Source organism: Leopardus geoffroyi, chromosome B2 (assembly GCF_018350155.1).
Source record: "Leopardus geoffroyi isolate Oge1 chromosome B2, O.geoffroyi_Oge1_pat1.0, whole genome shotgun sequence".
NCBI classification, from domain to species: domain Eukaryota; kingdom Metazoa; phylum Chordata; class Mammalia; order Carnivora; family Felidae; genus Leopardus; species Leopardus geoffroyi.
This window is the reverse complement of record NC_059332.1, coordinates 26,665,162-26,686,474: the sequence shown is the minus strand read 5'-3', so window position 1 is coordinate 26,686,474 and position 21,313 is coordinate 26,665,162. Positions and strand designations below refer to the sequence as shown.

Sequence of the window (21,313 nt, the reverse complement as noted above, 5' to 3'; positions counted from 1 at the left end):
GACTAAAGGTGGTAGTGACCCTAGTTTCTGGTTTCATAGAAGAAAGTGGTTTAAAAAGACAAAACCAAGACAAAGAAAAATGGAGACAAGAGACAAAGAGAGAGCACCCTGAAGATATATGACTTCTGGTTCCAATTGTCACTAAGGTCAGGCCAGATACATCTCTGTCATTCCCACAGTTGGGTAATATACACCCAACCTGCCATCTAACTCTAATTATTTCGCTCAAGCCTAGTGTGAGTTTTGACATTTCTAAACCTAGATTCCCCACAGATGCACAAGTCCAACTCAGTGAAAGATTTCATTTAGCCCTCCTACCAGATGCTCTTCTTGCTTTGAGAGAAGTCTGTTTTAAAAACTTACAGTTCCTAAATGAAAATCTGATCACAACCCCCTCTTTCTTCAGTGGTAACAATATCTCTGTGTGATCTGTCATCTGTCACCTTCTAGCTTCTCCACCTGCCCCTTTCCTACCCCACAATTCTCTCCAGCAGCATCCAACTGTACAGGTTCCTCAGCAAGCCTAGGTCCCTTCTCTTTCTCTGCATATGCCTCCCCTGTGAGAAACATCTTTATCCACATTTTGCTCCCGAATTGTCATACTTCAAGTATCACCTTGATGAAAGGATTTCCTGAGTCCTCCCCTCACCAATAGGTGAGCTGTCCCTCCTCCATACTCTTCAATCACCTCTTGCATATGTCCACCTGCTTTTATTACACTTCATTGTAATTTTTAGTTTACTTATCTCCACTGTGAGATTTTTATTTTTTCTAATTTTTTTAAATGTTTATTTTTTTTAGAGAGAGGTGGGAGGAGGGGCAGAAAGAGAGGAAGACACTGAATCCAAAGCAGGCTCCAGGTTCTGAGCTGTTAGCACAGAGCCTGTTGCAGGGCTTGAACCCACAAACCACAAGATCATGACCCAAGCCAAAGTTGAACGCTTAACCGACTGAGCCACCCAGGTGCCCCCACCGTGAGCTTTTTAAACACAAGCATTATGTTCTTCATCTCTTTCACCAGAGTCTAGTATAGGCCTTATCACATGATAGGTATTCAATAAACATTTTCTGAACAGGAAAGAAGTAGGAGTATTCAACAGTTTAAGGAATAGGGTATCTTTTCATTGGTAAATACAGTACATCATGAACTTAGTTCTTCTATTTCTTTTGCCACAATTCTAGATTCTTGGGAATGATTAAATACTTAAACTAGTATGTTTGTTTTACAGGGACATGTATACCAGTAAGCATAAAGATAACATTACAGATAGCAGTCAATGATGAAGAAATTATCTGTCATACTAGGCAGCTTATCTCTCTTCTGACATATTGTAGTCATAATTTCTTCTCACCATCCATATTTTTCAGGACCTCTGTAGACTACTCTTACTTCAATCTACAGTAAGAGGTAGGGAGTGGGGAGAGGTAAGGGATCGATGCAGAACAATCAAACTTTGTTCTGAGAGAATATATGCAATGTATACAAGAATGAAAAAGCATGGGAATAATATAGAGATATATATATTTTTGAAATCAACTCATTTTTACAAGATGACTTATTGACATTAAAATGCCTTATCTGACATCATTCTATATTATGTTTGCTGTATTTCAGAATTGACATACAGAGCTATTTCACAGGACAATGTTCGTACTTCTATTTGACATTACTCACACTGACCCTCTTGGATTCAGTTTCTTCTTTGGCTTCCATCTTGACTCAAAATTGTAGTGAAATTTGAGAAGTAAAGCAGAGCCCGTTCATACAAATTTCATGTTCAAAGTAACTTTAAAAAAACAGTATTGGCATATAGCCATTCCAGCGTAAAGACTGCAAAGTAAGAAAATCTTCAAAAGGGCTTTGATTCAAATTTTCATCTGATAGAAAATGGAGGATAAGACAAATATCTATAAAATGAAGCAATTGTGTCTCCTTACACAATAATCTTACTTGGTAGTCATGACTTTGTTTCTGTTATTCTCTTATATCACAGAAAAGTAAAGATATGCAGTACCCAAAAACAAATAAGTACAAATGATAGTTTTTCACCCAAGGAAAGCAACTAATATTTCTTCTTCTGTAATAACTATTGCTGATACGTGGTTTGGACTTCAGTTTATGAAATATTTTTCAAGAAGGGTCAGACTCCAAGGGCAAGAGTAATCAGAAATAAAGGATGAGTTGTAAGTATTGGTTACCAGTCAATAAATGTCACCTTAATTGTTGACATGGAATAAATATGTAATACTAAGGAATGAAAAACACAAGGAGGGGAAAGTATGACTTTCTTATTTGTTACATAGTCCCTCTCTGGTACTACTATCTATGCTTTCTTGATATTCCTGATCTATTTGGGGTTCTCAGCTGAAGGCCCAGGGAGTCTGATGGTCACACAAATGACAGTAGCCTATCTAAGGCACACCAGAGCAGAGACAGAAACTATTCCTGAATTATCATAGAGAATGAAGAATAAATTCCTTTTTCAGAAAATTTAGGTAATGGTTAAAAAAAAAAAAAAGCATTCAGTCAGTACGATGATTAATTTTGAGTCAACTTGACCAGGCCAAGGAGTACCCACATATCTGGCTAAACATTATTTCTGGGTATGTCTGTGAGGGTGTTCCCATAAGATTAGCATTTGATTGAATCTATAGCCTGAGCAAAGCACACTGCCCTCTTTAATAACGTTGGTGGGCCTCATTCCATCCCTCAGAGGCCTGAACAGAACAAAAAGGTGGATAAAAGGAGAATTCCTCCTCTCTGTAGGAGGGTTTGAGCTGAGGCATCTGTCTTCCCCTGCCTTCTCCTCCTTACACTGCAAGTGTGAGTCCCCATTCCAGGGCCTTTGGACTTAAGACTGGAACTATATCTGGATCTCCAACTTGTTGACATCAGATAATGGGACTTCTCAGCTTCCATAATCATGAGCCAATTCCTTACAGTACATCTCATATAGGTATAGATATCTCGTATTTTTTCTGTTTCTTTGGAGAACCTAATAATCGGTGTTATAGAACACATTTTAAGACATGCTGACCCTAAACCATAATATGCAAGGAAATAAACTGTTACACAATTATTATTATTATTTTTTTGTCCAGGGAGTCTTGCCTTGAATTTTCGAGTCTGCACATACTGCTCTTGAGGCCCCTGTTTGATTTTCATGAAAGGAATGTCTGTGAGCTGCAAAACCCAATATTCTTCACATCAGTTTGTAAAAACAAAGATTGTTGCCATCAGTGAAAAAGCAAATTTAAAAATTATTTGACAGTGTATAAACAATATTAAGAATTCTAAACACTGAGGGTAGCTATCATTCATCAGTATAATTGATTCCCTAATAGTCTCTATAAACTAAAAACCATGCAACATAGTTTTTGAAAGTTAATACACTCAGTTTCAAGATAGCTTAGTCTCATATTGCCCCAGTTTCTATGTAAACTACAGGACAAAATTCAGGAAAAATAATTTGCTTCCACATCTTGCTTCATCATTTCGTATTTTCACTGATTAAATGTAGTGTTTAGCAAAACTAAATAAGGAAAACCAGGAAAGTCAAGAAGAAACAATAATGTCAAATAGGAATAAAACTCTTGAGGAAAAATTTGAGGGTCAAAAAAAGGAGTTGATGTGATTAGAATAAAGCTCATTTGGGAAATGAAGCATGGCTTAAGAGACAGGCCATCTTAGAAGTCAGCATAACGTAATGGATAATTGTAGGGGTTCTGGAGTCAGGCTGCCTGGGTTCAAATCTTGGACACTTCACTTACTACGGGAAAGTAATTTAATCTCTCCAAACTTCTGTCTCCTCACCTATAAAATGGATATAACCATTATAAAATGGATATAACCATAGCTTTACTATGAAGTTAAAAGAAATGTGAAAAACACAGCACTGTGTGCATGGTAAGGGCTATGTGTTAACTGCTATGTTACCATCATCATCACTAATATCACTAATAGTTTCAAAAGTTTAAACTTCTTAAAAATGCAAGCTATTAGCTCAGGAGCCCTCCATACTTCTCAAGAATGATTTGTGCTTAAAAATTCTGATCTTAGACACACTTAGAATCTAACCAAGGAAAAAAGGACTATGCAAAAAACATCAAGCTAGTGTCAAAGACCTTGAAGGAAGTGGCCACAGAGCGTGTTCATCCCATCAGCTGGAGGAAAGGAGTGTGTGGCAGGGCAGCCACTGTGGATGCTAATTAAGGCTTCAAAGTGAACATTAACCACCCCCAGGAGCCTTTCCTCCTGACAGAGGTGCCATATTCTAAAGCTAGCCCATGGGGAGTACCCAACTCCTGAAATCCCTGCCCCCAAGTCTATTCTAGAATAGCAATTTCATTTTCATGACCACAAAATTTAATTGACATAGTGATATTCAGCTATGTTTACAAAGTTCGATTTCTCTGTTAAAGAGAGGTACACATGTCATTTTTTTCATATATGGTATGAATTTTCATTATAGTGCTGGGTGTAGAACAATAGATTACATTCTTTTTTTAAAAATAATTTCATTCCCCTGCTCCCTATAAGGAATATTTCCCTTTGTTTGCAGGTTAAGAAAACATTCCTAAATGTCTAGCACCTCAGATTAAATAGTTATCATAGGCTTCTGAGAGTGTACAGTCCTATGGCTGTCCACATGGGTATATATTAGTACTAAGGTTCTTAACAATACTCGTTTTGTCTGCCTCTAATAAAATTAATCAGTGCTCCTCTGAGAAACTCCTTCCTCTTCCTTAAAAAGAAATTTTGCTCCTTTTGTACAAATTCATTGTTAGGATTTTAAGAGGCACCTGGGCCAGGGTTGAGACATTTCCTGTGTACTTCAACCCAGACTTCTTTAACATCTTGTGGGCACTGGGGCTTCCCCTATTCCATTGACAAAATTATGCCGCATACCTACCTTTTTCATGGCCAGGAAGTGTTTCTTTGTGATCAGATTGTATTTTCACTTCCTTAATTGCATCCCATTATGGGCTACTTATTCTCATGTGCATCCTGCTTTAGCACCTTTTAAGAAATCTTAAACATGCTAGATATTTAAAAAGTTTTATTATAATGACCTGCCTATTCTGGCAGAAATTAGCCTTATTGAACATAAATTTTGCTCACTCCAGGAATTTTTACTTTACTCATCATTAGGGTCTGTCCAGACCAGGAATGTCTATATAACAATAACTGAAAAGCGTTCATTAAACCAGGACAGTATGAAGATGGCAAAAGGATTCATTGAGAATGGTTGAGCCCAAACTCTAATAAGATCCAACAATTTATTAAGTTTGTTTTGGTAACTGCATGCCCCCCAGGATTCCATGAGTCTAGAACTATAAAGGAGGTTAAGAGTAGCATTAGGGTTCAACTTTTGCTGAGTCAGTACCCCTACCTGCAGAATCTCCAACAATTCTAGAAGTTGCTGGGATATTTTAAACATTCTCAAAACCAGTTATCTAAAGTTCTCACCCTCCTGGCATTAAATGAATTTAGGGAGGAACCACAATCACCTGCACCCTCCATGAGAACTTGAGTTGCCACATGGGTTCCTGATCCTCTGAGAATTCAGAGCTGCACAGGTCCTGAGGGTCCACAGGGAAATGTTCTCCCTCAATGAACTGTGCTTTGCATGGAAGTGACGGAGATGCCCCCTTCCTACCTCATGGTCTCAGTTCATAATCTTAGCCCCAAAGGAGTATTCCTGGCATCCCTAAGTCTCTAGTGTCACAAAATTCCTCATTACCCCCCCCCCAAAAAAAAAGCGATGCTGCCTTCTCATTGCATCATATCTCCTTTCTCATACCTAGTTAAGTGACTCAGCTTTAAGGGGTTGCCAATCCCACTCTTAATCTTAGTCTAGGCTAAATTTAGATTATACTTATTATAAATGTATTTATAAGTACTTAACAAACTATAAAAGATATTCAGTGGTTCTGGTAAAAATGTCCAATGCCTCCTCATCCCCCAACACACACACACACACACACACACACACACACACACACACACACAATGATCTTGACCTAAGGAACTGCTCTGTGCTGGGCAGATTCTCTTTGTTGTGCCCCTTGCAGGCTGGTCTGTCTGGCTGGGTTTGTTCCCGCAAGTTTATCATTCTGTTTTAGTATTGGTTTATGCACTGGCCGAATGCTGTCTTTAAGCACTGAGTCATTAGCAGCTGGTTTTTATGCAAGGCTTCAGTTCCTCCACTGAGCTTCCAGAATGCTTACTGTGGATCTAGAGTGCTATGTGGCTCTTCTCTGATCTTTCTCTTTCTTTGCAACTAGTATTTTCTTTTTTTTCCTTTTTTTCTTTTAAAGTTTTATTATACTATTGAGAGACAGAGAGAGACAGAGCATGAGAATGGGAGGGGAAGACAGAGGGGGAGACACAGAATCCGAAGCAGGCTCCAGGCTCTGAGCTGTCAGCACAGAGCCCGATGCGGGGCTGGAACTCACAAACTGCAAAATCATGACCTGAGCCAAAGTCGGATGCTTAACCAACTGGGCCACTCAGGTATCCCTGCAACCAGTTTTTTCTTATAGCACAAGTTTTCTTCTGCAAAAGTGAGCATAGGAAAGTAAGATTTTAAACCCTTTATCTAGAAAAATCTTTTCTGCTCCGAGTTCAGTCTTCAAATGAACTCTGGGAATTAAACATTCCATAAACAACAGAAGTTCAGAACTTATTCTTACCAATACTTCATGTTCAATACTCTGTAAATTACTTTATCACATCTTGTCTACCTTAATTACCAGTTACCAAGCTCTGAAAGCTTAACTTCCATACTTGCTCAGGAAAGACAAGTTGTCTATCCCTTCATTAATTTCCTTTTTGTTATTCCTACATTTTAGATTGTGAGGTGGTACAAATTGACCCTCCTTCTCCAGATGCAACATTACTAGTAGTAGTGGTAACAATGTGCTAATAACTTTATTTACATTATTTCCTTAATTTTTTCACTTTTTATTTTTTTTATTTTTGCAAGAGAAAGCATGAGCAGGGGAGAGGCAGAGAAAGAGGGAAACAGAGGATCTGAAGCAGGCTCTATGCTGACAGCAGTGAGCCTGGCATGGGGCACAAAGTCATAAACTGAGCTGTCAGCACAGAACCTGACATGGGGCTTAAACCCATGAACCATGAAATCATGACCTAAGCTGAAGTCAGACACTTAACCGTCTGAGTCAACCAGATGCCCCATAAGTGAAGACTAATATTATCCCATTTTACAGATGAGAAAACTGAGGCTCAGAAAGACTGAGAAACTTGCCAAAAGTCGCTCATTTACTAAGTGATAGAACCTGGATTGAAGCAGTTGAATACTTCTGTATCCTTACCTGAGCCTGAACCAATTAAAAGGGAAAACAAAATTCATAATTAATAGTGAAAAAGAAAGCTTTGATTCAAACTGAATTTGAGGGAAAATGCTATTCTGAAAAGAATTGCAATTTATCTTATAATTAATGAAATTTAAATTATAATTGTACTGATGTGTTTTTTCCAAGTATAGCCAAAAAGTAAAAAAAAAAAAAAAAAAAAAAAATTCTTGTTTATAATTTTTTTTTTGACAAAACAGCACTTTGTATTTCATGTAGCATTCTCACAAGGACATTAATAAAAATATCTGAATCATTTAAAAAAATACTAGAAGGTTTCATTAATTTTCCCAAGGGTCTTTCATACGTGTTTGATGTTTACCATACTCCTTCCATATCCATCATCTTTTTTTGATTTCCCTAATTTAAAGGTTCACTGGTTTAACTGCCTGAATCTCATTTGAAAATGGCCTTCCTGTGATTACAGCGATTCTCCAATACTACATTTTTTTTTCTTTTTGCAATTCATGCAAATAAATTGACTACTCTAACTCATCTGTAAACATCATTAATATACTTTGTTTGTGGTTCAAAACCATCTCTAATTGGCAGGCCCTGCAGGATTTATATTTCTCACTGTCTTAGTCTTATGCCAATAGCCACTAGAACCCCACAAATTGGTTTGGCTCCAACACAGTCTTACCTCAGAAGGGGAGGAAAAAAGAAATACTCTAGGTTCAGTGCTGAAAATACAGTAAGAGGGAAATAAAGAAGGAAAAAGAAATACACACATGTTCAAAATCCACCAGGTACTATATTAATCTTTTTCACATATGCTCTCCTATTTTAGCTTTACACTGGACCCATAGGTAGGTAACATATATTGCCTCATTGACCCTCGCAGTGCACTTATTAGGCAGGCACATTAGTAATACAGAAGAGGAAACTGAGGTCTGAAAAAGTACTGCAGCCAAGCTGACTCCATCCAGGCCTGGCTCTGAGTGGCTTAATGCACTCTTAACCACCGTGTACACTGCCTGCTTATACTGTGGGAGTTGCACTATGTGAGATCAGACAGTTGTTCATTTGGTTTCAAATGTAAATGTCACAGAAGTGACAAAACATTAAAAAAATCAATTCAACAGTCTCAGAAGTCTCACCTCAGTAGGTGAGAAGGACTTGACTTTATTTAGTGGTAACAACCACCTCAATTAGAACAACTATTGCTTCAAAAGTCTTTCATGTTTAAGCAATTACACCTCATCTCCCCACAGTGAATAATATCAGCAGACAGCTCTGTGATCTCCAAGTGCAGATGTCATCTGTGAAGTATCACAGTCTACAAATGTAATAGTAAGCCCGATGATGTCACTTTGTGCCCAACCAGAAAGGCCACCTAAAATCAGGTGGGTCCAAGGTGAGTTGCCAACAATCTAACCATTTACACACAGACAAAATGGCATTGTGTAAAACACATTAATGCTCTGCTGAACTCTAGCATGAGATTACTTCATCTGCTGATGTTGCAATGGGCGGCCAAATTTTCTTTCAATACATTGAAGCTATGATGCCCATCTAAAAGAACCACAAGGTAGCTTCAACAGACAGAAATACAAATAAAATACTGGGTTGTTAGATATTGGTTTGCTTGTTTCTTGATAGTTCTATATGATCTAAATTGCCACTCAGGCAAATAATAACTTTGTAATTTTTAAAAATACTGTTTTATTTACACACACACACACAAATGAATGCTTCTGCCTGTTGAAATAAATAAAAATAAGTTCTAGTTATAAAAATAAGTTATTTAATTGATATCCTGAATTCTATTATCCCTAAAGTACTAAAATTATCTATGAATTCAAATAATTTTAAAGGGAAATTCCCAAATAAAGTGAACATCTCACACTAATATTACTGTAATCCTATGCATTGAAAAATTATCTTGAATCCATTTTTGTTATTGTCTTATATCAAAGACAGAACATGGACTCTATTGCTTATTCCCAAAGGAAAGCTTTGTTCTTGTTATAACTTACAACAAAAGATAAATATGCTCATTTATTTTGGAGGTGGAAGGAAGGTCGTCAAGGTCCTACCTTTGATGTGGTTCTGCAGACCAGTGGGTCACGAAAGTAAGAATTCAGCCCAAAATGATTAGGAGAGCCCTGCAATAACAATTCTGTTCTCTGGGTTTCCCTGACTGGTGTTTGACCTATAGAAGACCAGAACACTTAAGACCTAAATGGTTTCACATGGAGCTACTTATTAAATCAGAAGTTTTCTTTTCTTTCTTTTTTTTTCTCCTGTGTTTAGGTAAATGCTTGCTAAAGCTCCATGAAGGATTTACTGCAAAATAAAAGTGATAGGTAAAGAAAAAGAAGATCCCAGTCTTATAGATGATATTTATCTAGATAGGATGATAACATTTCAAGGGTGAAATTCTAGAGCCAGCTACCTCACCCTTAGCACTGACATTTGGGGCTGGATAATTCTTTGCTGTTGGGGTTTTCTTGTGCATTGTAAGATATTAAGGAGCATTCCTGCTGTTACCCTCACTTCCAGTTGTGACAACCAAAAACACCTCCAGATATTGTCACAAGTCCTCTGAGGGGCAAAGTCACACTCTTCCTACCCTCATTCCCTCCCAGTTGAGAACCAAAATCCTTGAGAATTAGTCTGTCTTCCAGCAATGAATAAGCGCAATTATTAGAAAAAAATGAAGGGGAAAATTATCCAAAATTTTACTGTGACTTAATTAGTTGATTTTTACAGGAATTATAGCTTAAACATATGAAGATGAATTTATAACAATAAATATAGTTAGGAATTTTAAAAAGCAACACACTTGGTAGCTAAAAAAACAAAACAAAACAAAACTCAAGTCTAAAACTCAAAACCACAAGTTCATGAACCTTAAAATGTCAGATTCTTTCAGTTGAATACTGTGTTTAGACTGATATATATGATTTCTTATGAAGCCCATATTTAGAGGAATGTGTTACACTCATCTAAAAATGGCTCAATATCTAAACAGTAGTAGTACACCATCCATTTGTGGTAGTCCTAAACTCTTAATTACAGGTATATTTAAAGTACTTTATATCTTCTTATTACCACATGATTTTTAACATATTTTGTATTAGCTCTGTTTCTTCTCATTGCCAACTTTTTGGTGATATTCAAGATAAGTCATTGTCTTCATAGCATATTTACATTTAAATATTATAAAAGTAATATTTTATTATGATTATTCTGCTAAATATCTGAAAGGTTATATTTCCATTAACCAAATCAATCAATGTCTTTTACAAAAAGATAAAAGCAATTGAGATAGATTTCCCACTTCTCTGCTTGCTTCGTTCCATAGTACAAGTACCAGCTCTGCTGCATGGGAGTTGATCTGCTCACTTCCAACTCACAGTTCATATACACGCTATTTCTGCAAATATGAACAACGCTTATGTCATTTCTCTCTTCAGGATTACCTCTAGCTTTAGTGTTGACACATGTTAGTTTTGTCACCTTGGACAACACAACCTCATGCTGCTCCAGTTTCTTCATTGATGAAATCAATGGGAGGGGGGTGATCTTTAAACTCCTTCCCATCTCATAAATTCTGAGGGTATTTGGAGAGAATACATAAAAGTGGATATCAACTGTTCCCTAAAAGCTCTTTAAAATAAAGAATATTATTTAATGGGTTATTATACACTTTTAAATTAAAGAATTAGAAAAAATAGGTGTATGAATTTCCACATACAAATAAAGAGATGTGTAAGTTAAATAAGTTAGTTAAAATGTCTCTAAAAGTACCTTTAGATATTAAATCACAATGTCAAATGCAACAAAACACCTCATGGATGTAACATTTTTCACTATTATAATGCTTGACGATGATGATGATGATGATGATGATGATGTGGCCAAACTACTCTGATTCCTTCATCTGGGAAATGATAAAAAGTTCCTCTCGACTAAGAAACACAAAATAAAATAAGCACATAAATGCCCCAGCCTCTTCGTGGTATTTATTAGGCTTTCTTGGAATTCTAGAGAAAACAGGAGTCCAGAAACTAAAGAGCTCCTGGAGGGAGAAGGCAATGATGGAGTCTCTTTATAGGACTCCATGGTCACAGAGAAGGTAGCACAGTTAATACACCATATGTGGGTGACAGCATTATTTAGGGGTCAAACATGGAAGGAGAAAGAAAAGGAGAAAACCTAAGAAAAAATGTTAATTTATGTAGAACTGAGTAAATGTTCCAGTTTTAAACACTTAAAAAAAAAGAAGAAAAAGAATGGGAAGAAAATGGAAGAAATAATATTGTTGACATGGACCCTGGTTTCTTTCTTACTCAGGCTAAAGGAATCCAAGGGATGAAGGCAGTCACTGCATGTGATTCATTGCTAGCAAACTAATAGTGATGAGGTAGGTTCACATAGCCAAACTTTACTTCTTCAGTTTATTCTGGAAGTAGTAGTCACTATATTGTCCAGACTGATCTAATGATCTACACATTAAGATGAGTCAATGTAAGAAAAATATCCTCATAAAAAGACTGGAACTCTTGGGGCACCTGGGTGGCTCCGTTGGTTAAGTGTCTGCCTCTTGATTTTGGCACAGGTCATGATCTCACAGTTGTGAGATCGATCCCCACTTTGTGCTCTGCACTGTCAGTGCAGACCCTGCTTGGGATTCATTCTCTCTCTCTGGCTCTCTCAAAATAAACATTAAAAAAAAAAAAAAAAAAAAAGACTGGAACTGCTAAACTAACCTCCTTCTGTAACACCAGTGGCATCCAAGTGAGGGTCAAAAGTCAATGGGCCCACCATTGTGAACCAGCAGACACTTGAGCCCCACCTGCTGATACCAGACAGCAGAGAACTTTCATGGAACACACTCCTAGTGTGGGCTTTCTCCTTAAGGACATAGACTGTGGGAAGTCTCTCAGAAACCTACACCATTACTTAGCTGTAAGATATTAGACACTACTTCTACACTCATACTGAAAATGGAAAAATCACAAACAATGAATGCTCAATATTATGTGCATTTCACTCTTAATCATGATGGCTACAGTTATTAAAGTCAGGAAATCAAGTCAAGTTTAATCATTTGACTTTTCTAATCTTTGGAAACTAGAAGGTAGGATATCTCTCTTTGTTCACTCTTGATCATGTAAAATACGTTTTTTTCAATATATTATTTCATATATATTATTATTTATAATTTTTAAAGGTCAGCAAATTTGTTATTTGTGAGATGACAAAGTAGTCTGCTAATATAAGAATTAAATATAATTAGCAAAATGTTTTAATTATCCAGGTGATGAATAGTAAGAATTCCTGTTACTTTATTTCTAAATTAATAAACAATAAGAACTAGAAATATTACCATTAGCTTTACAAATAGCCTTGTTTTAATGTTCTGTTTTATAGAATAATCTTAAACTTAAGAGATTATAAAATCTCTTATACTGATAAACAATATATTGAAAAAGAAATTCTAATGTCTTTATTCATGAAATACTTTAAAGTAATTTAAAAATTTCTCAATATTTTCCATAGTTTAATTTATATAGTTAATAGCTGTATGACATCAGTCTTATTAACTGATATAACTTTCAAAAACACTTAGCAACAAATGCTGAAAGATTTTTTGTACATGACACCTTCCTCAAAGAAATTTAATAGTGCTAGACAATAAACCCAGCCTTTATTTCCTAAATAGAAAATATATAAATCTGTATTTCCAGAAGAAAAGTGTCACTATAGCCACGTTCACATTTGTGGCAAACTGAACACTGTATTTATGTACATATATAGAGATATGTAAAGGGAACAGAGAACTTCAAATTTGGAGAAACAACATGAGGGGAAAAAGGTTTTCAGATAGATGTCTTGTTTTTTGCAATTTATTCATAAAGCAACTACCCCTTTAATTCAAAAAAGAATAGTACATTTTTTATTTTAAAAAGTTGAGTGCTTACGAATAAAAGCACCTAATGAATATCTGTGGATATTGTCATATAAAACATGGTAGTTATTCCCACAGCATACAATACATACCATACATTTTCATGCCTTTATGGAATTTCAACTACTGTTCATTACTAATTTGTACTAAATATTACTAAAGTGCCTCTATTTTATAAAATAAGCATACCTAAAGCATGAGCATATCAACTATCTTGCCTTAATTGAAAGAGTGACTACATGGCTGACTGAGGGAAACGGGGGCCAAGTCTTTGATTACTGGCTTCATTCTCTACATCAATGATTTCCAACTGTTAATTCAATGCCAAACACAGGTGATCCCAACTATCTTTAGAGGCATTGTGATCTTTCCATAACAAAGCAAAATAAGTACACTTAAAAAGAAAACTACAAAGTATTTGGAATAGAGAAAAGACATATAACCCCGTCAAAAATATAATGGAAAAAGTGTCAAACTCAGGAGGGAGGGCTGCTGTAATGAGCTATGCTACAGATCTTCAGTCAGTTACTAGTTTATTTGGTTCCACACCTTAGTGCTTCAATAAAGCATAACAGAACCCTAACTGACCCAAACACTTCAGAATTTTGTTAATGGATGAGTTAATTATTTATTCTCTTTGACTTCAATATTTATAAGAAATCTTTTGTGTAAGATTATCTTGCTACCTTGGGAGAAATATTAAACCCAAATGAAAGTTTCTTGATGTTGAGAAACAAATTATTCTATAGGTGGGGCCAGCAAATGTTTTCTTACAGGGCTAGACAGCAAATATTTTAGGCTTTGCAGGCCACCAGACTACTGTGAAAGCAGCCACAGATTAGTATACAAACAAATGGACATGGCTATGCTCCAATAAAACTTTTTTTTAATATATAAAAATAGGCTGGTGGGTTGGATTTGACCCATGAACCATTATTTGCCAAATTCTGGTCTAGAATATGTTTATATTGAAAAATGCTTCATTCATACTTTTTAAAGTTAGAAATTCCCATAGAATACTATTCCTGTAGTCAAAAGGTGCCTTGCTCATTATTTTTCATTAGAGAAAAAGCACATACCCCAAAAAGGCTGCATCAGTCTGGGCTCTACTAGTTGGGCATTTGGGATATATACCTTAGGACTAGGTTGAAGTTTACCACTGCATTAAAAAAAGAGTATTGTGTACCTGGGTGGCTCAGTCAGTTTAGTGTCCAACTTAGGCTCAGGTCATGGTCTCATGGTTCCTGGCTTCAGGTCCCATATCAGTCTTTGAACTGACAGCACTGAGCTTGCTTTGGATTCTCTCTCCTTTTCTCTCTGCCCCTCCCCACCTGGCACACTCTTTCTCAACAAAATAAGTAAACATTAAAAAAAAAAGTATTTTATTTGATCACTGTGATAACAGGGCAAAAGAGGACTGAGGTATAAATGCTAAACCTACTTAAGAAAACAAACTTAAAGTACTATAGCAATTATAGGCATACAGACTAAGATTATTAATTAGAAATGAATTTTATCTATTTATTAAAGTATGTCAGGGTTAATCTTTACTTCAGAATAGTTAGCCTTTGGTTACCCTTATGCATGAAATAAGTAAAAGAATATTTATTTAAAACTTTTACATAAATTCCTATTGTTCTCTAATTCAGACTGCCTAGCTTTCAACTCAGTAAAGTTTTACTAAAACATGAGATATTCATTCATTTATTCATTCATGCATTTAAAAATATGTATTGAATTTTTATTAGCACAGAGGTATTGTTTTATAAGCTGACGATTCAAAAATAAAACACAGGAAGAAGACTTCCTTAATGGTAGATTCCAAAGAATCTCCTTGGAAAAGGTTAATAAATAAATAAAAATAATAATTGTGAGAAAATGATAATAGTATTGTAGGACTAAGTTAATATGAAAATTAATTTTCAAGTTCAAAAAATGCTTTAAGTATTAACTATTAGAAATCTTAACAAATAAGTATTATATCATTTTTACATATACCCCTATAATTCTTCATTATTTGATATTAAATGAAATAAAAAATGAAATATTGATTTTCAGGTATATAATAAAACAGAATGTGTATATTACAAGATCAAGTTTTTAACAAATATTTAACAAAAGCCCTAGATGTAGAATATTACATATAGAATAACCCTTTCTGTATGTTTAAGGATAAAGACACTTGAAATGTTTCTGAAGGAGCTTTAGTGGGCCTGAGGACAGAGCTGGGAGTCAGTGAGAGGGAATGAAAGGGAAGAAAGAAGTTATTAATTTTAAAGTAAAATTTTTTAGGGCACCTGGGTAGCTCAGTCAGTTGGGCAGCGGATTTGATTTCAGCTCAGGTCATGAGTTTGAGCCCCACATTTGGCTCGACTATGCTCACAGTGTGGAGCCTGCTTCAGATCCTCTGTCTCCCTCTCTTTGCCCCTTCCCCACTCACTCACACATACTTTCTCTCTCTCAAAAATAAATAAATGTTAAAAAAAAGTAAATAAAATAAAAAAATTTTAAAGTGTTTAACACTGACAAAGACAAAAATTAGTTCTCATTATAAGATATGCAAATAGAGGATTTTTTTGAGGGAAAGTTATATCTAACAATGCTTTTCCCTATCCTAACCTATCCAAAACAATTGACTTTTACTTATTTATTTTGTTTTTCAGGTGGAAAAGTTGAGGGGTGGAAAGCACAAAAACCCAAACAATGGGTATCAACATACTTAGGATGAAAGAGGGAGGGACTATCATTTACTGAACAGATGCCTTGAGCATCCCGCACACCAAATGCTGTGAGCAAGGATAGCTACGATCTTCCTTTTCCTTTTCCCTCTACTAAGAATATCCACAACCACAAAATTAATTAAAGAAACTTTTCTGGCTGCTTTTTGTTTTCTTTTGGAGCAACAGACATGACAGATTGGGTTCTTATGCTCTAATGGCCCATCATGGGAATTTTTAACTTATGCAATTATAAAATAAAAATGTACTGATGCTAAAGATACCTTTATAAATCTATCACTTTACTCTTTCCTCATGACTTATAGGTTAATTATATAGCTATACAGTCACATAAAATTTCACTGAAAAAGTTATAAGCATTACTAATTGGTGGACATGAATGAAACAAATTAGGACTGGACTTCTCAATGATTCTCAAGCTAAAAGGCTAAAGGATAGTGAAATTTCATAAAACTTCTCAGAATTGTATTGTACAGGTAATTATCATTTTGTGAAGAGTATACAAGTATCATTTTGTGAAGAGTTTTATAAAGATTTCTCATGCTTCAGCAAATCAGAAATAATGATAAGAGTACACATTTTCTTATTTAAAACCTTACATTTGCAATGGAAAAGCCAGCATGTTGCTAACAGTTTCAACAGAAACTTATGAGAAGCAAACAAGGCAATACAAACAAATATGGTTTTCTGAAAAAAAGTGATAATGATTCTAAATACAAGAACTGATTTCAAATTTATTTTAACATATACTCTAGAAGCATGGTAATTTCTGGATGTCTATTTCAATGGAATGTAAAGAAAGAATATTGACATCTAACTGACTCAAAGTAAAAAAATATATGGATTCTACAAGTTGAGTCTACACAAGTAAGAGTGACTTCCAGAAACAACCATTAGTTTACTACTTATTCCTTTCCATTCATTTTGAAACTTCCTAATATTTAGGTTAAAAATGTGCTTGTGGGGTGCCTGGGTGGCTCAGTCGGTTGAGCGGCCAGCTTCAGCTCAGGTCATGATCTCACAGCTCGTGAGTTTGAGCCCTATGTCAGGCTCTGTCCTGACAGCTCGGAGCCTGGATCCTGCTTCAGATCTGTGTCTCCCTCTCTCTCTGCCCCTAACCCACTCGCATTCTGTCTTGTCTCTCTCAAACGTAAATAAACATTAAAAAAAGAAAAAAAGAAAAAAAGAAAGAAAATGTGCTTGAGAAGACCTACCAATGAAAATGGTAAAATTAGAACAGTGTTCAGTTTTCATGTTGAATAAAAAACCTAGCAAACTTACTAAATAATTAAGTCTGGATTTGTATTTTTTCATTTACCACTTCTGACATTCAAAATATAGTTGATCCTTGAACAATGCAGACAGGTAAGGAATGGTAACCCTCCATGCAGTAGAAAATATGCATATAACTTTTGACTCCCCCTAAACTTAACTACCAATAGACTACTGTTGACCAGAAGCCTTACCAATAACATAAACATTTGATTGACACATATTTTGTATGTTATACGTATTATATACTGTATTCTTACAATAAACTTAGCTAGATAGAAGAAAATATTATTAATAAAGTCATAAGACAAAACACATTGTCAGTACTGTACTGTGAAAAATCTGTATAAGCAGACCTGCACAGTTCAAAACCTTGTTGTGCAAGGGTCAATTGTAGTTAAAAGCAGATGTGAAGTTTTCCCCAGTCTGCACAGTACATATACAGAATATAACATACAACTTTTTTAGTTGTTGTAAAAGTCTGAAATTCTCTTGTCCATTAACATATTTACTGACCTCTTCTAGGACTCTCGTGATTGAAGAGAATGCCATTCACCGCAAAGAGATTATATGCCTCACGGAAGTTCACCACAATCCAATAGGCATAGAGTTTTGCTGCCCCTGTTGAACAATTTTTTAAAAGGAAATAAAAGACAGTAATTATTATAAATGATGGTGTCTCCTTATAAAAGACAGTGATTTTCACTCATCTTAAATAAGTAACAACTTGCAAAAACTATAATTTATATTACATTAAGATAGAAAAAAATTTGAATGAAAGCCAAAGACAAAATAAAGGTTCCTTTGCCAGTTAATCATGTGCACAAGAAAATATTTAAGAATTTTTTACTTTTGTAATAGCCACAGTTCTGTCTTCCACAATCTAACTGATTCAACTATAGTATGCAATATATCAAGTTGACCTAAGATCTTATTCCCATTTTCTTAGTTTTAAGGAATTAGAAAGTAAAAAAAAAAAAAAAAAAAAAAAAAAGGAATCTGAATATTCTAGATGCTTAGAAGTTTTATCACTAAAGTCTTCCATGAATACTCTTTTTTAAAAAATATATAAGATATAATAGACCTGGTTTTTTTGTTCGTTTGTTTTTAAATATCTGAACCCAGGGAAACTTCCGTTGGGAAAATAAAAAACATGAAATGAAATCTATCACTTCAGCAAATCTTACAACAGTTTAGTAAAAAAAAAGTCATGTGGGCCTAATTTTCCTTTCAAAGTGATCTGTATGGAAGACTGAATGAACATGGATTGGTGAAGTGAAGTGGTAATTTCACCCTGGAGGCAATGGTAGAAAATACTTGTAGTTAGCAGTGTATAAAGGTATGCTTCTCAATGTCTGCTCACTTAGTCCAATCTGAGTGTTAATCTCACACTCAAATGACTTCAGATGAGAGAAAGGAACAGAATTAAAGCAGAACACGCACACCCATGCCAAAAGAACATGGCACATGTACAAGTTTATACCCATGCGTTCTCACCATACGGTGATCGAGGATAAAAAGGAGTTGTCTCCTTCTGGGGTATTTCTTGCACTTTCCCATAAAGTTCACTAGTTGAGGCTTGGTAGAACTTCACAGAGTTGATAAGGCCACAGGTCTTAACTGCATCCAGAAGCCGCAAAGTGCCAACTCCATCAACATCTGCAGTATATTCAGCCAAGTCAAAAGAAATCTGGAAATAGCAGGTGAAGACAGTGTTACATTAATGTTTAGCAGCAACATAGATGCTGACGGTGGTAAAACAAACACATTTTACAATTTCACTTACTTAGAAATGTTATGCTTATAAAAAAAATCATACAATTTCACTCAAATATGGAATTTAAGAAAAAGACAGATGAACATAGGGGAAGAGAAGCAAAAATAAGATAAAAACAGACAGGAAGACAAACCATAATAGACTCTTAATACAGAGAAGAACCTGAGGGTTCCTGGTGGGGTGTTGGGTGGAAGAAGGGCATTTGTTGGGATGAACACTGGGTGTCATATGTAAGAGATGAATTACTAAATTCTATTCCTGAAATCATTATTACACTATATGTTAACTAACTTGGATTTAAAATTAAAAAAAAAGAAAAAGAGGGGTGCCTGGGTGGCTTACTCAGTTGAGTGTCCAACTTTAGTATAGGTCATGATCTCATAGTTCGTGAGTTCGATCCCCGGGTCGGGCTCTGTGCTGACAGCTCAGAGCCTGGAGCGTGCTTTGAATTCTGTGCCTCCCTCTCTCTCTGCCCCTCCCCTGTTTGTGCTCAATCTCTCTCTCTCTCTCTCAAAAATAAATACACATTAAAAAATTATAAAAAAAAAGAAATAAAAATAAATAAAAATCATGGAAAAATATTTTCTAATAGCAGATTAAGAGTATGAATGTGATCTATTCTAACATCAAATAATATCTTGATGAAAAATATCTTAAGAAATATCTATTAATTATCCATGGTAAAGTGAAGAACACTTTAAACACACATATTACTTCTTAATTCTAGGCTGAATTCCCTATGGCAGTGGTTCTCAAAGTGCAAACCCTTGCTCCTCAGAATCACCTGTGGTATTTCTAAAATTCCAGAATGAACCAATCTCTTGGGGGTAGAATCCTAGGAAATCCACATTTATAATGAGTCAATCCCAGTTGACTTTTATGCAGAGAAGTTTGAGAATATGTGTTTTGGACACAGTTGATTTTTTTAAAAGATTGTTTTATTTTTTTAATTTTTAACTAAGATACAATTTTTTAGCATATCACATGCATACATAATCTTTTAATTTTGAGGCACATTAAATACAGTAAGTACTAATGTATAGAATTGAATGATTTCCAAAAAGAGGTTTCAAGGAATAATTAAATATTTTGCACTTCCTTAGGATGGTTCTTAAAAATAAATGTGACTGATATATTATTTTTCTTAAATTATTTCTAAGCACAATAAATATAAATTAACCTAATATTAAAATGTCCCCAAATAGTAATGATGAAAATCTTTGTCACTGGTTTATTTGCAGGCCAATAACAGCTGGGCACAATACAAAGATGCTTCCCTGCTGCCTGGTGAATGACCTCAATCTTCACCTGGAAAAACCCCTCTCTGAGGTGAGTGAGGTTACCGGCCCTCATTGCTGCCAGTCCTGAGTGTCACCTGGGCACAAGCTGCAGTCTTGTGCAGTCTGTCTTTAGGGAACTTGGGCGATTGGTGACCACAGACCTGACTCTAAACGCATGTCATCTAGGCCTGTCAGTAAAATTCACATGGCAGACGTGAGCTAAAACAGGATAAGAGTAGGGGTGCCTGGGTGGCTCAGTTGGTTAAACACCCAACTACGGTTCAGGTCATAATCTCACACAGTTTGTGACTTCGAGCCTCACATCCAGCCTTGTGCTGACAGCTCAGAGACTGTAGCCTGCTTCAGATTCTGTGTCTCCTTCTCTCTCTGGCCCTCCCCTGCTTGTGCTCTTTCTCTCTCAAGAATAAATAAACCCTTAAAAAATTTATTTTTATTTTTTTATTAATTTTTTTTACATGTTTATTTATTTTCGAGGGTCAGAGAGACAGAGTACAAGCAGGGGCAGGGCAGAGAGGAGAGGGAGACACAGAATCTGAAGCAGGCTCCAGGCTCTGAGCTGTCAGCACAGAGCCCGACATGGGGCTCGAACTCACGAACCGTGAGATCATGACCTGAGCTGGAATCAGACGCTTAACCGACTAAGCCACCCAGGTACCGCCCCAAAATTTTTTTTAAATAGGATAAAAGTATGTTTCCTCCCAAGCTTTCATAGGCAAGAAAGCACAATTTGGGGTTACACTTTTCAAGTAACAGTTTATTACAATAAAATTTTCATACCATAAAATTGACCCTGTTAAAGTTTACGACTCAGTGGTTTTTAGTATTCACAGCATTATGCACTCATCACCGCCATCTAATTCCAGAATGTGTTCATCATCCCCTAAAGAAACACCATACCTATTAGCAATCTCTTGCCCATCTTCCCTTC

The 21,313-nt window shown here is 35.7% G+C and overlaps 1 protein-coding gene across 3 annotated transcripts in view; it reads right to left on the bottom strand.

The window, feature by feature from the left end:
- GMDS (GDP-mannose 4,6-dehydratase) overlaps positions 1 to 21,313 on the bottom strand; it is a 642,226-nt gene that overhangs the window by 327,700 nt on the left and 293,213 nt on the right. For all 3 annotated transcript variants that reach the window (XM_045497606.1, XM_045497607.1, XM_045497608.1), the window contains 2 exons: positions 18,805 to 18,997; positions 17,824 to 17,928 (listed from right to left, as the gene is read on the bottom strand). In XM_045497606.1, the coding sequence (XP_045353562.1) occupies positions 17,824 to 17,928; positions 18,805 to 18,997 (298 nt within the window). The remainder of the gene's footprint in view (positions 1 to 17,823; positions 17,929 to 18,804; positions 18,998 to 21,313) is intronic.